Source organism: Musa acuminata, chromosome BXJ3-11 (assembly GCF_036884655.1).
Source record: "Musa acuminata AAA Group cultivar baxijiao chromosome BXJ3-11, Cavendish_Baxijiao_AAA, whole genome shotgun sequence".
Taxonomy (NCBI): Eukaryota; Viridiplantae; Streptophyta; class Magnoliopsida; order Zingiberales; family Musaceae; genus Musa; species Musa acuminata.
In genome coordinates this window covers 1,793,740-1,807,769 of record NC_088359.1, presented here as the reverse complement: position 1 = coordinate 1,807,769, position 14,030 = coordinate 1,793,740, and the positions used below count along the sequence as shown (strand labels likewise).

The following is a 14,030-nucleotide window of genomic DNA, read 5'->3' as shown; positions in this document are numbered from 1 at the left end:
TCGAGGCTGGGCTTTAGGGTTTGGTTATGATTGGGCTCATGTTAACGAAACGCCGATCAAGAATGTATCGCAGCCCATAAGCCGACACGGCCCAACTTTACGGTGAGCAGAATATAACATTTTATTTTAGTAAGCCACATAGTAAGCGGATAAAAATTTGAGTCGATCTATAAGGATTTGATGGGTTCAGTATCATCAATTTGAACCCATTATGAATCGATGATTTAGACTTGGTATTGGGAATGGCGAGCTTCATGCATAGATGAGGTTCGATCACAACGTAGAGCCCCGCTACAAGGCCACATCTCACATGCCCATATTAACATTAGTCAAAGTAGAGCGTGTGTACGTAGAGCCTCAAGTTGGAACAACTTGATGTGTACCATCAGTATCTATCATGAACTAGTTATGATAGATAATAAACATATATTGCAGAGAGTACCAGGAGTCATATTACAGATGGAGCACCACATTAAAGAACCATGCCCATGACAAAACAGAGCATCTCATGAGCAAGAGAGAAGTTGAGGAATGTCGACATCAAGCTGTTCTCAGTTCCGACGAAGCCGAATCAGGAATGACCGAGTACAATCTTACAGTAGAATAATACCAGCACAAATAGAGTTTATTCTGAAGTCCATGTCTTTTAGAATTTGCATAACGAGACGATATCAAGCTGCCTTCTCAGTTTTAGTTCTACTCGGTCACCACCGATTACAGTATTGCAATTGGGTGATCGCATTGCAAGCATTATTGTGAAAGAAAGTCGACTTCTTTTAAATTATGCATATACAGCACTTGAAAATATTGTACACACTTCTCAATGTTTCAACTTGGAAACCATGTGTTCAGATTTCTGTAAAACAAAAAAAGATATTAGTTATAATCAGCTAAGATATAAATGGATATGTCTATAAATAAATTGTGGAGAACATTCTCTTTCTTTGACCTTGTTAACTTTGATATGTATGTTTTATAGTCAAAGTCAACAAGGTCAAAGAAATAGAATGTTATTCACAATTTATAGACATATCCAGTAGAAACCACATGAATGCATTTATTTAGTTGCGCCACATTTATCTACATGCTTCTAGCTCGGAACTTAATATTTCCAAACATTTATCATAAGTATTTATATGCAGCAGCAGCATATAGGAACGAGTAAATATATGCTTATAAGCCTTTTTATCATTAAATGGGTCAAATGATGAAAACTGATTAATAGGTATGTCGGTACCTATTAAAAGACAAAACTCATGAGATAAATACTCGTATTGGAAAGTCAAATGTGAGGCAATGCTCCGATGGTTCCCTTTGAGAAAAAAGGGGAAATATTATTCTGGACTACCCACAAGCAGACGTTTAGCAGAAACCTTTCTACCTTTGAATTATAAGGTAAAATGCAAACTCTAGTTTAATGATCCACATGGAGCTACCCACAGGAGACATCTGGCTGATAAGCAAATGTATTGATAAAAGACACTGCAAACTTGGGGAGATGCATGAAAACATCTAACCTGCTCACTGAAAGGCAGATACTTGCCATCGAAAGTAACAACCACTCGGTCTTTTCCATCAACACCCTTGACTTTGTCAACTGAACAATAGAAGTCTATAGCTGACATACTGAAATGTAAAAGATATTTGTTATGCAGAAAGAAAACATTACTACAAACACTTGAGGAGAAAGGAACACAAGGAAAACAAAAAACAAAAATCTTTGGAGAATATGAAATGAAAAGAAAGGTATCAGAATCTTTATTAATCCAATCCAAACCTACTATCAAGTATCAACATCTACGCAACTCAATTATAACCTGGAAATTTCAAGTCATTATGGTGTGGCATTGCATTAGTTTAATTATGATAAAAGAGCTTCTTGTTTAGTTGCCTCATGAGGAGAAACTGCTATTTCCTCCTAAGTAAATCAGATACAGCCGAGTGGAAATCATAAATAGAGAGGAAATATACGAAACCGTTTCCTCCTGAAAAATCATAAACCTGAAGTTGAAGTTCTCTAATAAATTCTAATACGACTTGTTGAGTTAAAATTTTGGAATATGGAGTATGCACTCTATTCATTTGAAGCAATGGTTAGAGTTAGCCCATCTAACTTACAAAATAATATGTGGAGACGACACAGCTCAATAGAGGATAGGATATCCATCAAGCAGTTTTAAATTTTAAGTATAAGTTTTTGGTAATTATGTGCACTATATAGATTAATTAAATCCTTAAAGATCAACAGGGTTCATGGTTTAGGGTTTTTCCTGTTCCAATATCACACAACAATCTTGTCACAGAGTTATTACAGGGGAGAAAAAAAAGGGATCAATGAAAAAGTTTCAAAAACTGTAAAAAAGCTATATATGAAATCATGAGTCCTATGGATGATTGTACCAGCATGAAATACAAACCTACATAACTCAGAAGATTTAGCCATAACACAAAAAGGAATTGATCGCATGATAGGAAAGAAAGAATTCACATCTACTTACATGCCATCACCGAATTCCTCATTGATGATCTCTTTGATACTTTCTCCAAAATGCATAACAGCTTCATTTAATCTAGGAAATCAGAAAATAAAGACAACTTAAACATGGGAAACCAGATCAACTTTGGGAGATGGAAGAAAACTCGAAAGGATAAAAAAAATAAATTGTAAAATTACAAAGATATCACAATTATTTTAGATTAAAAAAACCCTTCTTCAAAAGAATACAAAATAGCCTTTTAATTTAAACCCAAGATAAACCACTTGAAGCTAATCAAATATTTTTATGTGCAAAGTTGCAATTTGAAAGTCATCATTCTGTTCGTTGAGCCACAGGTTATACTCACTTCAATAAACATGAAAATTAACCATCACTTGTTCGATTGGATAGTATGATAAGGAAACAACAAATACTTGCTAGAAAATTGCAGGAAGAAGAATGTCAGACGGTTTGGTAGCCTAAAAATCGAAGCTTTAAATCTTACATGGGACATGGAAAAAAAAGAAAATCCATACTTGATGGTGAATAGTGAAAAAGGGAATAAAAAGGATAAGAAAACTGATTAACGAACGAATTAATCACAAGAGAGAAAATTTGTTTCACATCCAAAACCCACTTTTGAATCGAAAACTGGATCGCGCGTTAATTCAATCCATAAACACCGTGGTCGACCATCAATAAATCAGCGAAGGCAAATACCGGTGTGAGAAGTATCAAGAAAAGGCAATAACTTGGAAGCAGAGGAAGGGAAACCGACCGGTAGACGGCGGGCTCGTGAACGAGGTCGGGGCGGAAGGAGCGAAAGGGCGGGGCCATCATCTCGGCGACGAGGTCGTCGGTGAGGGCGGGGATGGCGGCGCGGAGGGCGTCGGCGGTGCCGGGCTTGAGCTGGGCCTGGCGGCGGAGCAGCTGGGCGACGTAGACGTTGGTGAGCCCTGTCTCGGCCGCTATCTGCGAGTAGTTCTTTCCCGATTGCCTCTTCGCCGCCGTCAGCCGTCCTACCACCGCCCCCTCCGCCGTGGTCCCGTTGCCGCTGCCGTTCTCCATCTCGAGAGTTCGCCGTGAAATTATCTTGGGCTTCGGTCGGTAGGGCTTGCTTCTCTTCGTTGTCCGCATATAGCCCAGTCCGATATTTATCTTGTGACTGAAGTGCCAAAAAAAGGCACGTGAACAGCACGTGATCTATTGTCTTTGTGGGTGTCGGTATCTTTTTCATTTCATTACCACCAAATCATACGTGGGAATTCTGTGCACGGAATTCATTACCACCTCGTGTTCTTGGGCGGTGGAAGTCGAACAATTCACAACAAAATACTTTTATATTTATATTTATATATATGTATATATAAAGATACTTTTAATATATTTGAAAGGAAAATATATATTCAGCATAGGACTAATTACTTAGTCCTATTAGTATCATGAATTTTATATTTAAAAAAATTATTTTATAATTTTTATAATTTTAAAAATAAAATAAAATAATTTTATTTATCTTAACATCGTCAATTATATTAATGAAAAATACTGACACCATATGTTAGATTAACATAAATATGATGGACAAAAATGATAATTTTAATAGTTTTTTATTTTTAATAATTTTATTGATAAAAATATAATTTCAACGTCTCTAAAAGGATATTGAAATTATTTTTTTGTTTAACACTTTCGAGCTACTCCAGCACGTAGTATCACGTGTTGTGTTTAAATATTATTTATTTTACTATCTAAACTATAGGGATCCTAATACAAATTATTTAAGTATAAAAATAACGATGCTTGTTAGGGTAAACATCTTTTTCTTAGCCGTGACCCGGGGGGTCGTCTCGGCTCGTTCGAGGGTCCGAATGGCGGGGATCTCCCTGGGGCGTTGCTCGTCTCTGCCAAGGCGGTCGAGCGCGGCCTCGGACTCGAGGCGACGCTTCCGCTTCCTCCGGGCGGGGATTCTGCGTGTCCGGATGGGGGCCTTGGCTCGGTACCTGCACAAAGGTCGGGTCGGGATGTTCCACCCGACCCCTCCGACGATCAAGTTAGAGAGTGACGTGGAGGTCGTTTTCCTTCCGTGGAGCAAGAGTCTCTTTCTCCTTCTGGCTCGGGGGTGTTTATAGGGGGACTCGGCACTACCGGGCGCGCCATCCCGTCAGTCGGGGCCGTACCTCTGATAGCGTCCGACATCGCCGAGGATGTTGCGTAGGGGACCGGGGTATCGCAAGGTATGGGCGAGCTTCAACCGCTACCTACTTCTATCTCGTCCTACTGTGCTGGGTCAACTGAGGGGGCTGTGGGCTCAGCGAGGCTGACGTCCGGACGCAGACCGTCACCCTCATTGCTCTTCCTGGGGCGCCACGCCTGTCCGCGTGCGGGGGACGTTGCGAGGAGTGGGGTTCGCCATTTTTTGCCATATCATATCCCCCCCCCAAAGGAAGCCATGGCTCGGCATCGGACGGCGGGGATTCGAGGCGTGGCTTTGATCGGTAAGCGATGGTTCTCTTCGTGGTTCACGATTGAGGCACATGTCCGGGGCAAATAGGCCGCGCTGCGTGAGTGCTTTCGACGACACGCGGCCGAGGAGCACGTCTCGGGCGGGCTAGCCGCGCCGAGGAGGTGGTCTCGGGGACATGTGGCCGAGGAGCACGTCTCGGGAGGGCTGGCCGCGCCGAGGATGTGGTCTCGGGAACATGCGGCCGAGGAGCACGTCTCGGGCAGGCTGGCCGTGCCGAGGAGGTGGTCTTGGGAACATGCGGCCGAGGAGCACGTCTCGGGCGGGCTGGCCGCGCCGAGGATGTGGTCTCGGGAACATGCGGCCGAGGAGCACGTCTCGGGCGGGCTGGCCGCGCCGAGGAGGTGGTCTCGGGGACATGTGGCCGAGGAGCACGTCTCGGGCGGGCTGGCCGTGCCGAGGACGTGGTCTCGGGGACATGCAGCCGAGGAGCACGTCTCGGGCGGGCTGGCCGCGCCGAGGAGGTGGTCTCGGGGACATGCGGCCGAGGAGCACGTCTCGGGCGGGCTGGCCGCGCCGAAGAGGTGGTCTCGGGAACATGTGGCCGAGGAGCACGTCTCGGGCGGGCTGGCCGCGCCGAGGAGGTGGTCTCGGGAACATGCGGAAAGATCGTCGTTCCTCTTAGGCGTCGAGGGGTCGCAGTGGCCATTCTCCCTGTCATTCCCTGCAGCGACCTTGGGTCCGCATTTATGATGGGGTGTTCGTTGACCTTCCCTGATGCGACGAGTGAGTGTGCGGATGAGCTGTTGGCCGCTATGGGGAGACGAAGGGACGTCTCTCCTGGCGGGATTTTTCCTATGTAAACGGCGAACTCGGCCCGTTTCACGATTCTTGTTGCTGAGTCTTGGACCTCGTCGTCCTTTCTGTCATCGCGCCCTCTCCTTTCCTACGCTGTCACTCCCCAGTCGCTCTCTCGTCGTCCCTCTTGTTCGTTCCAAAGCCGGAAAGGATGCCCCTCTCGCCTGTCTCTCCACCTTAGTCCCTCGATAGAGCCCGGGAGCGCACGCCTCCGCCCTCCCCAGACGAGGAGGCGGCGCGAGCCCTTGAGGCTCTAATGTGGTCGCACGACCTCGACTCGGCGGTGAGCGGGTCGTTGCTGGAAAAGCTCCGGGAGCGTTATCACATCCCGGAGGAGTTTGTTCTGGTCGCACCTGATCCGGGGCAGCGGTCGTACGACCCGGTCCCTCGAGGTTTCGCGCTGACTCAAGATGCCCTAGAGGCTGGGTTGCGCCTTCCCCTTCACCCTATCATTGTCTCCTGTCTTTCTCTATGGCGGATTTCGCCTTCCCAGGTGGCGCCTAACTCACGGCATTACCTAGTAGCGTTCTTAGGGGAATGTTATTATGCTAACATCACCCCTACCCGAAACCTCTTTCTCTCTTGTTTTCGCCTTCTCAAGGGGCCGGGGGGCTATTTCGTGTCAGCCCGGGCCGGCTTTCGCGTCGGGGGGGCCCCTTCGAATAACAAAGGGTGGAAGGGGCGGTTTTTTTACGTGAGCTGGTCGAAGGATTGGGGCTTCGAAATTCGGTGGGCAGTGAGGGTAATAGATAACACAGTCCCGGACTTGAACGACGAGGAGCGTCAGATCCTGAAGAGGCTTCGGGCAATCCTTCCCGGTTCTCAGGCCATCCGAGCTATGACCGAGGAGTGGCTGGCCGAGGCGGGTCTTAGCCCGGCTTTCGGGGGTACGTTTATCGCGGGTGTTCTTCGTGTCTCGCCTGTTCCCACAGTTTGTGATAGTTTGCTTGTTTCCTTTGTAGGAATGAAGCTTCTGTCACTCCGCGGTGGCCGCTCGTCATCGGCTTCTTCCCAACGCCCGTCCGCCGCTCTCTCTCCACGTCCCTCAGCCGACCCGTTGCCCGGCTCGGCGGACGCTCCGTTAGAGATCCTGGAGGGGCGCCCATCAAAGAAGGCGAAAACAGCTGGTCCCGGGAAAGGCAAGGCGGGGGCCATCCCTTCGACAACCGTTGGCGCAAAGCGGGCCGTTCGGGATGAAGGGCCTTCCCAAGTGGACGGGTCTAGCCAAGGGGCGGCCGGGAAGAGGTCGAGCCTGCCTACGGTGGACGACCTGTGCGGGCTACGCACGGGGGCCGACGAGCCTCTATGGTCGTTGGTTATGGGCGAGCTTCCTCCGGGGGAGGCTTCCGACCCGCTAGTCGCCCGCTGGAAAGGGCTATCCCGGGGGGACAAGGTATGGGTCGGGGGAGATCCCTCGGTCGCTTTTTCTTCGAGGCGTGCTCCACCCCGACTTGGCTCGGGACCTATACACCCTACCCTCGGAGGCTATGCTCAACAAGGCAGGGAGGTTTCTGACACTGCTAAGTGTTTTGCTAACTTCAAGTGTCTTTGTGACCATGCGCTGACCCTCTTTCTTCTGTGGCAGGGCCTCCACTACTCGACGGCGCGGATGGACCGAGTGCGTGACGCTGGCCAGGTAATCTGGAACCTCAGCGAGTGCAACTCCGAGTTGTGCCACCAGCTAGAGGAAGTTCGGGCCGGGTCGGGCCCAGAAGCGGTGGCGGCCGCGGAAAAGCGCGCGACTGACTCCGAGGAGGAGGTGGCGCGCCTGAAGGCGGAGCTCGAGCAATCGGGCAGTTCGGTCAAGGAACTCGAAGAGTTTCTCCGTTTGGATCGGGCGGAGCTGCGTCTACTGAGGTCGGAGGCGCTTGGCCTTATCAAAAGGGCGGAAAAGGCCGAGGCTGAAGCCTGCGCAGCTTCGGACGCGCTAGCCGAGGAGGTTCGCTTTCGCCCGTCGAAGGATAAAGAGGCGATCGAAGCTTACAAGAAGTCCGAGAACTTCGAGCTCGGATTGACCCGAATGGGGCGAGTATCCTACGAGTACGGATACAGAATCGCCCTAGGTCGCTTCGGCTCATGCCCTCCTGGCTCCGAGGTGGAAAGGGATCCCTTTGCCTCCCATCCCGTGGATCTGGAGGTGGACATGCCGGAGGACGTGCCATTCGACGACCGCCCGAAGACTCCAGGAGAGTGATGAGTGTTGTTTTTTGTATGTCGGAGTCGAGGTCGAGGGTGTGAGGGGTTTTCTGTATGAGTTTTGGTTTCTGTCCCTCATGGTTATGGTTCTGTATCCCCTCCTTTTTAATAAGATGATCTTTTCTTCTGATTTTCGTGTTTGCGTAGTGCCCACGTCTTCAGATGAAGTATTTTCTAAGGTTATGTATGTTCCAAGTCCGGGGCACGGGGTCGCCATCCATTGTTGCGAGTAAGAACATCCCCGGTCGGGATACTCTGATGACCCCATAGGGTCCTTCCCACTTCGGGGCCAGTTTCCCCCTTACTTGGGTTGGGTGGCTGACCTCGATTTTGCGCAAGACCAGGTCCTCAATCTTTATCGACCGGGGTCGCACCCTCCGGTTGTAGACCCTTGCTACGGCTCTTTTGTAAGAAAGAGCTTTCTGGTGTGCGTTGGCCCGTCTTTCCTCGAGCAGATCCAGGTTGGATCGGAGTCCTTCACACGAGGCCTCTTCGTTGTAGCCTGATGTCCGCGGAGTTGGGACAGCTACTTCGGATGGTAATACGGCCTCGGTCCCGAACGTGAGGCTATAGGGAGACTCCCCGGTCGGGGTCTTGGGGGTAGTGCGCAGCGCCCACAGGACGCTCGGGAGCTCGTCGATCCAGGCCGATCGGGCAGCGGACACCCTCCTCTTGAGACCGTCGACGATAGACCGGTTGGTTACTTCAGCTAGCCCGTTCGCCTGGGGGTAAGCCACCGAGCTGAATCTCAGCTGAATTTTGTGCTCGGCGCAAAACTCTTGGAACCTCCTGCCGGCGAATTGAGGTCCATTGTCGGTGACGATGGACTGGGGCAGGCCAAACCGAGTTATGAGGTTTCTCCACACGAACCTTTCCACTTGTGACTCCGTAATGGTGGCTAGGGGCTCGGCTTCGACCCACCTGGTAAAGTAGTCCACTCCTACGATGATGTACTTCCGCTGGCCGGAGGCGGGTGGGAGAGGCCCGAGTATGTCCAGCCCCCACTGCGCGAATGGCCAAGCACAGTCGACGGGGGTGAATAGGACCGCCGGTCGTCGGGCGATACGGGCGTGCTCCTGGCATGAGCTGCATCGCCGCACGAAAGCTTTCGCGTCCTAGCGCATGGTCGGCCAGTAATACCCCTGTCGGAGTATCTTGTGCGCCAGGGCTCGTTCGCCGATATGTTCCCCGCAGGCCCCTTCATGCATGTCGGACAGAACTGTCCGGGCTTCGTTCGGCTCTAGGCAGCGTAGCAAGGGGCGTGAGAAAGACCGCTTGTACAACCGTCCTCCTCCTTCAGAGTACCATGCCTGCGTCCGACGCAAGCGTCGAGCCGCTGTTTCGTCGTCGGGTAGGGTCCCGTCTCGCTTGAAGCGTAGCATCTCTTGTACCCAAGTGGCCGGCGCGCCGTCCGTGACTGTGGTGACGACCTCTATGGCTCGATGGGGGAGCTCTTCAGTCTCGGGTCGAGCCCTGGGGGCCGAGCCGGACGCCAGTTTTGCCAGGGTGTCGGCTCGCTAGTTCTCGCTCTTGGGAACATTCGACAATTCAAAATGGACGAACTTGGTGGCAAGGTTTTTTACCTGTGCCAAGTATTTCACCATGGTCAAGTATCGGGCTTCGTATTCGCCGTCGAGCTGCCTAGCCACCAGCTGTGAGTCGGTGATTACGCGTATGTCGGTCACCCGCATCTCCAGTGCCAATCGGAGCCCCGCCAGGAGAGCCTCGTATTCTGCTTCGTTGTTGGTGGCCCTGAACCCGAAGCGGAAGGAGCGCTCAATCAAGCGGCCGTCAAGTGTCACCAGCACCAGCCCCGCGCCGGCGCCCTTTGCGTTGGCCGACCCGTCTACGTGGAGAGTCCACGTGTCACGCGGTGGCTCGAGTTCTTCTCCTGTACTCGGGGTCAGCTCCGCGATAAAGTCTGCCACGGACTAGGCTTTAATGGCGGTCCGAGGCGTGTACTGTATGTCATGCACGTCGAGCTCCACTGCCCATTTGAGGAGGCGCCCTGCAACGTCGAATTTAGACAGAACGAGCCGAAGCGGCCGGTCAGTTATTACCTCTATCGGGTGGGCCTGGAAGTAAGGGCGGAGCTTTCGTGCTGACAGGACGAGCGCCAGTGCCAGCTTTTCGATTGGCGAGTAGCGTCCCTCTGGTCCGCTTAGCATGTGGCTGACATAGTAGACCGGCAGTTGGTCGCCGGAGTTTTCCTTGACCAGAACCGAGCTGACCGCGTGCTGAGAGGCGGCGAGGTAGAGGCTCAATTTCTCCCCTGGGGAGACTGACACGAGTCGGGGGAGGTTGGCCAGGTGTTGCTTCATCTGCTCGAAGGCCCTTTCACATTTCGTCGTCCATTGGAAGTTTTTTGGATCCTTCAAGGCCTTGAAGAAGGGGAGGCAGCGATCTCCCGATCGGGAAAGGAAGCGTGATAGGGCGACTAACCTCCCGTTAAGGCGTTGCAGGTCTCTGATCGTCCGAGGGGGCTGCATGTCTATGACAGCCTGAACCTTTTCCGGGTTGGCGTCAATCCCTCTCTCGTGTATGATGAATCCGAGGAATTTTCCCGAGGTTACGCCAAAGGCGCACTTGGCAGGGTTGAGGCGCAGGCCGAACCTTCGCAGGGTGTCGAATGTTTCAGCCAGGTCGGAAGGATGAGCTTCGGCTGTTCGGCTTTTCACGATCATGTCGTCGACATATATCTCCATGTTTCGTCCAATCTGGTGGGCGAACATCCTGTTCACCGTCCTTTGGTAGGTGGCCCCGGCATTTTTCAACCCGAACGGCATGACTTTGTAAAAATATATCCCCTGCTCGGTGAGGAAAGCTATGTGTTCTTGGTCTTCGGGTGCCATCTTGATTTGGTTGTACCCGGAGAAGGCATCCATAAACGAGAGACGGGAGTGGCCGACTGTGGCGTCGACTAGCTGGTCGATCTTCGGTAGGGGGTAGCAATCTTTTGGGCAAGCATTGTTGAGACTGGTGTAGTCAATGCACATCCGCCAGCTTCCATTAGGCTTTTTGACAAGAACTACATTGGAGAGCCATTGTGGGTACCTGGCTTCTTCTATGAAACCGGCCGCCAGAAGTCGGCTTACCTCTTCTCGGATGGCAAGTTGCCAATCTGGGGCCTGCCGCCTGGGCCTTTGTTTCACCGGACGGGCATCGGACGAGATGTTTAGGTGGTGTTGCGCGACTTCCGGGTGGACTCCTACCAGGTCAGATGGCGTCCAAGCGAAGATGTCGGCGTTGGCTTGCAGAAGGCCGACGAGCTGCTGTTGCTCCTGTTCGGGCAGTCCTGACCCGATTTTGACTGTTTGGTCGGGCCTGTCTTTGATCAGCGGTAAGTCGATGGTGGATTCCTTCGGCTCGGGGTGGGAGGTCGGTTTTTTTCCCTCCCGGGGGTCTTCCAGCGGGGATTGGACCCTCGCTTTCTTGTTTAGCGACACGGCGGTTAAGTAGCAACGCCTGGACTCCCAGGAGTTCCCCGCTACTTCTCCGACCCCATCGTGGGTCGGGAACTTGATGGTTTGGTAGTAAGTTGAGATGACGGCTCGGATCTTGTTGAGGGTTGGCCGTCCGAGGATGGCGTTGTATGCCGTGGGGAGGTCGACCACTAGAAAAGAGGTCATCACTGTCTTTGTCCTCGGGAAAACTCCCAAAGTTAGGGGCAGGGTGATAACCCCTAGTGACGAGATTGAGGCGCCGGTGAACCCCGTGAGCGTTGAGCATACCGGCTTCATGTTCTCCTTTACCAGGCCGAGCTTTTGGAAGGCGTCCCAGTAAAGTATATCGTCCGAGCTTCCAGTGTCGACCATGATCCTTCTTACTTGCGCGTTGGCGATTCTGGCTGATATCACCAACGCGTCATCATGTTCGGCTGGCACGGGTCCCCCGGTCGGGAAGGTGACTTCGGGGCCTTTTTCATGTTTGGAAGCTTCGGCTCGGGAGGCCCTGGTGTAGGCCTTTCCGCCCGCCATGGAGTTCCTTCCGGACGCTGGCCCGCCGGTTATGACATCTATGTGCCGCTCGATGGGTCCCTCCGGGCGTGGCGAGAGCTCCTTATCTGGCCGGAGGTATGAGCTGAGGTGCCCTCGGCGGATGAGCTCCTCAATTTGCCTTTTTAATTCTCGACACTCCTCGGTGTCGTGACCGGGCTGTCGGTGGAAACGGCAGTATTTAGAGCGGTCCGCGAGTTCGCGCAGGCTATTCATCGGGTGAGGATCTTTGAGAAGGCCTTTCTCCTTGATGTGGAGAAATATTTCGGTCCAGGAGGAGTTCAGTCCTGGGGGAGGGGACCTGGGTACCACATCGTCGAGTCCGCCAGCCCTACACCGGGAGGTAGCGGGCTGTTGCTGCCGGGGCTGCTCTGGCTTAACCCTCTTGCGCTCGTCGCGCCTTCCGACCATCCATGCTTCAGCAGCGACGAACTGGTTTGCGCGTTGTAACATTTCGGGTACCGAAGTGGGGGGTCGCTCCACCAGAGACCAAAAGAATCGGGTAGGCCGCAGGCCCATCATGAATGCCTGCATCATCAAAGAGGGGTGAGCATCAGTCAACCCGCGAATTTGTATGGTGAAGCGGTCCACGAAGTGAGAAAGGGGCTCGTCCTCCCTCTGGTTGAGCCCGAGGAGCATTGCCACTGACGGCCTCGGCTTGGCGTGAGCCAGAAAGTTAAGTTCGAAATCCTTGGCCAACTGGTCGAAAGAGGCGATGGACGCGGTCTTCAGATTGCTATACCACGCCCGGGCTGGGCCTCGTAGGGTTGTCGGGAAAGCCCTGCACATCAGGGCGTCGGACGTCCCATACAGCGCCATCTGGGCGCGGAAAGCGGCTACGTGGTCAGCCGGGTCGGTGGCGCCATCGTAGGCGTCTAATGAAGGGAGCCGAAAATGCGGCGGGATCGCTTGCTCTTGAATCTCGGGGGTAAAAGGGGACCCCTGGTGTTGCTCGGCCCCCGGGTCTCCCCTGGTCCGGCGAACCTCACGCTGCACCTCGTCCAGTCGGTGGCCTACGAGGCGTAGCTGGGCCCACAGGCCCTCCGCCGAGTCTGAAAGCGGGGCCACGTGCGTCGCTGGATCCTCCGCTCCTCGGCTCCCGGGTTGGGTCGATTGGCCCGGAGGCGAAGCGGGAGACTCGGGAAGCGGTGCGGGGTTCTGGGCGGCGGACCATTGCCGTGGTGGAGGCAGGGTTGAGTGTGAAGACGTCGGAGGAGAGACCAGCGGGATGATGGTCTGCATCACTCCCGTAAGAGCCCGAACCTGGTGTGTGAGGTCGTAGAAGGCTTCAGGCGGCACGGGGGACGGGCCACCGGGATTGGCGATGGGCGGCGACAGACCAGGGTCGTTGAACAATCGCCAATAGCGCTCCGAGATCGCAGCGGGGCGCTCGTCCCGAACCCCCTCCTGTTGGGGATGCGCTTCCGTTGCGTCGGTCGTGTGCGACCTGACGGCTGGGGGTTCGTCGGAGTGAGCCTGTTGATCGCTTGACATTCGGACCGGCCCTCCTTCTAGCGCCATTATGTTAGGGTAAACATCTTTTTCTTAGTCGTGACCCGGGGGGTCGTCTCGGCTCGTTCGGGGGTCTGAATGGCGGGGATCTCCCTGGGGCGTTGCTCGTCTCTGCCAAGGCGGTCGGGCGCGGCCTCGGACTCGGGGCGACGCTTCGGCTTCCTCCGGGCAGGGATTCTGCGTGTCCGGACGGGGGCCTTGGCTCGGTACCTGCACAAAGGTCGGGTCGGGATGTTCCACCCGACCCCTCCGACGATCAAGTTAGAGAGTGACGTGGAGGTCGTTTTCCTTCCCCGGAGCAAGAGTCCCTTTCTCCTTCTGGCTCGGGGGTGTTTATAGGGGGACTCGGCACTACCGGGCGCGCCATCCCGTCAGTCGGGGCCGTACCTCTGATAGCGTCCGACATCGCCGAGGATGTTGCGTAGGGGACCGGGGAATCGCAGGGTATGGGCGAGCTTCAACCGCTACCTACTTCTGTCTCGTCCTACTGTGCTGGGTCAACTGAGGGGGCTGTGGGCTCAGCGAGGC

At 53.1% G+C, this 14,030-nt stretch overlaps 1 protein-coding gene across 1 annotated transcript; it reads right to left on the bottom strand.

Moving 5' to 3' along the window:
• Positions 1 to 378: 378 nt before the first annotated feature.
• LOC135652470 (cyanate hydratase-like) lies at positions 379 to 3,624 on the bottom strand. Its single transcript, XM_065173415.1, has 4 exons — positions 3,256 to 3,624; positions 2,499 to 2,570; positions 1,518 to 1,626; positions 379 to 856 (listed from the first exon to the last, which is right to left on the bottom strand). Exons 1-4 carry the CDS (start codon positions 3,612 to 3,614, stop codon positions 821 to 823), a joined length of 576 nt encoding a protein of 191 aa, XP_065029487.1. The 5' UTR covers positions 3,615 to 3,624; the 3' UTR covers positions 379 to 820.
• Positions 3,625 to 14,030: the final 10,406 nt, after the last annotated feature.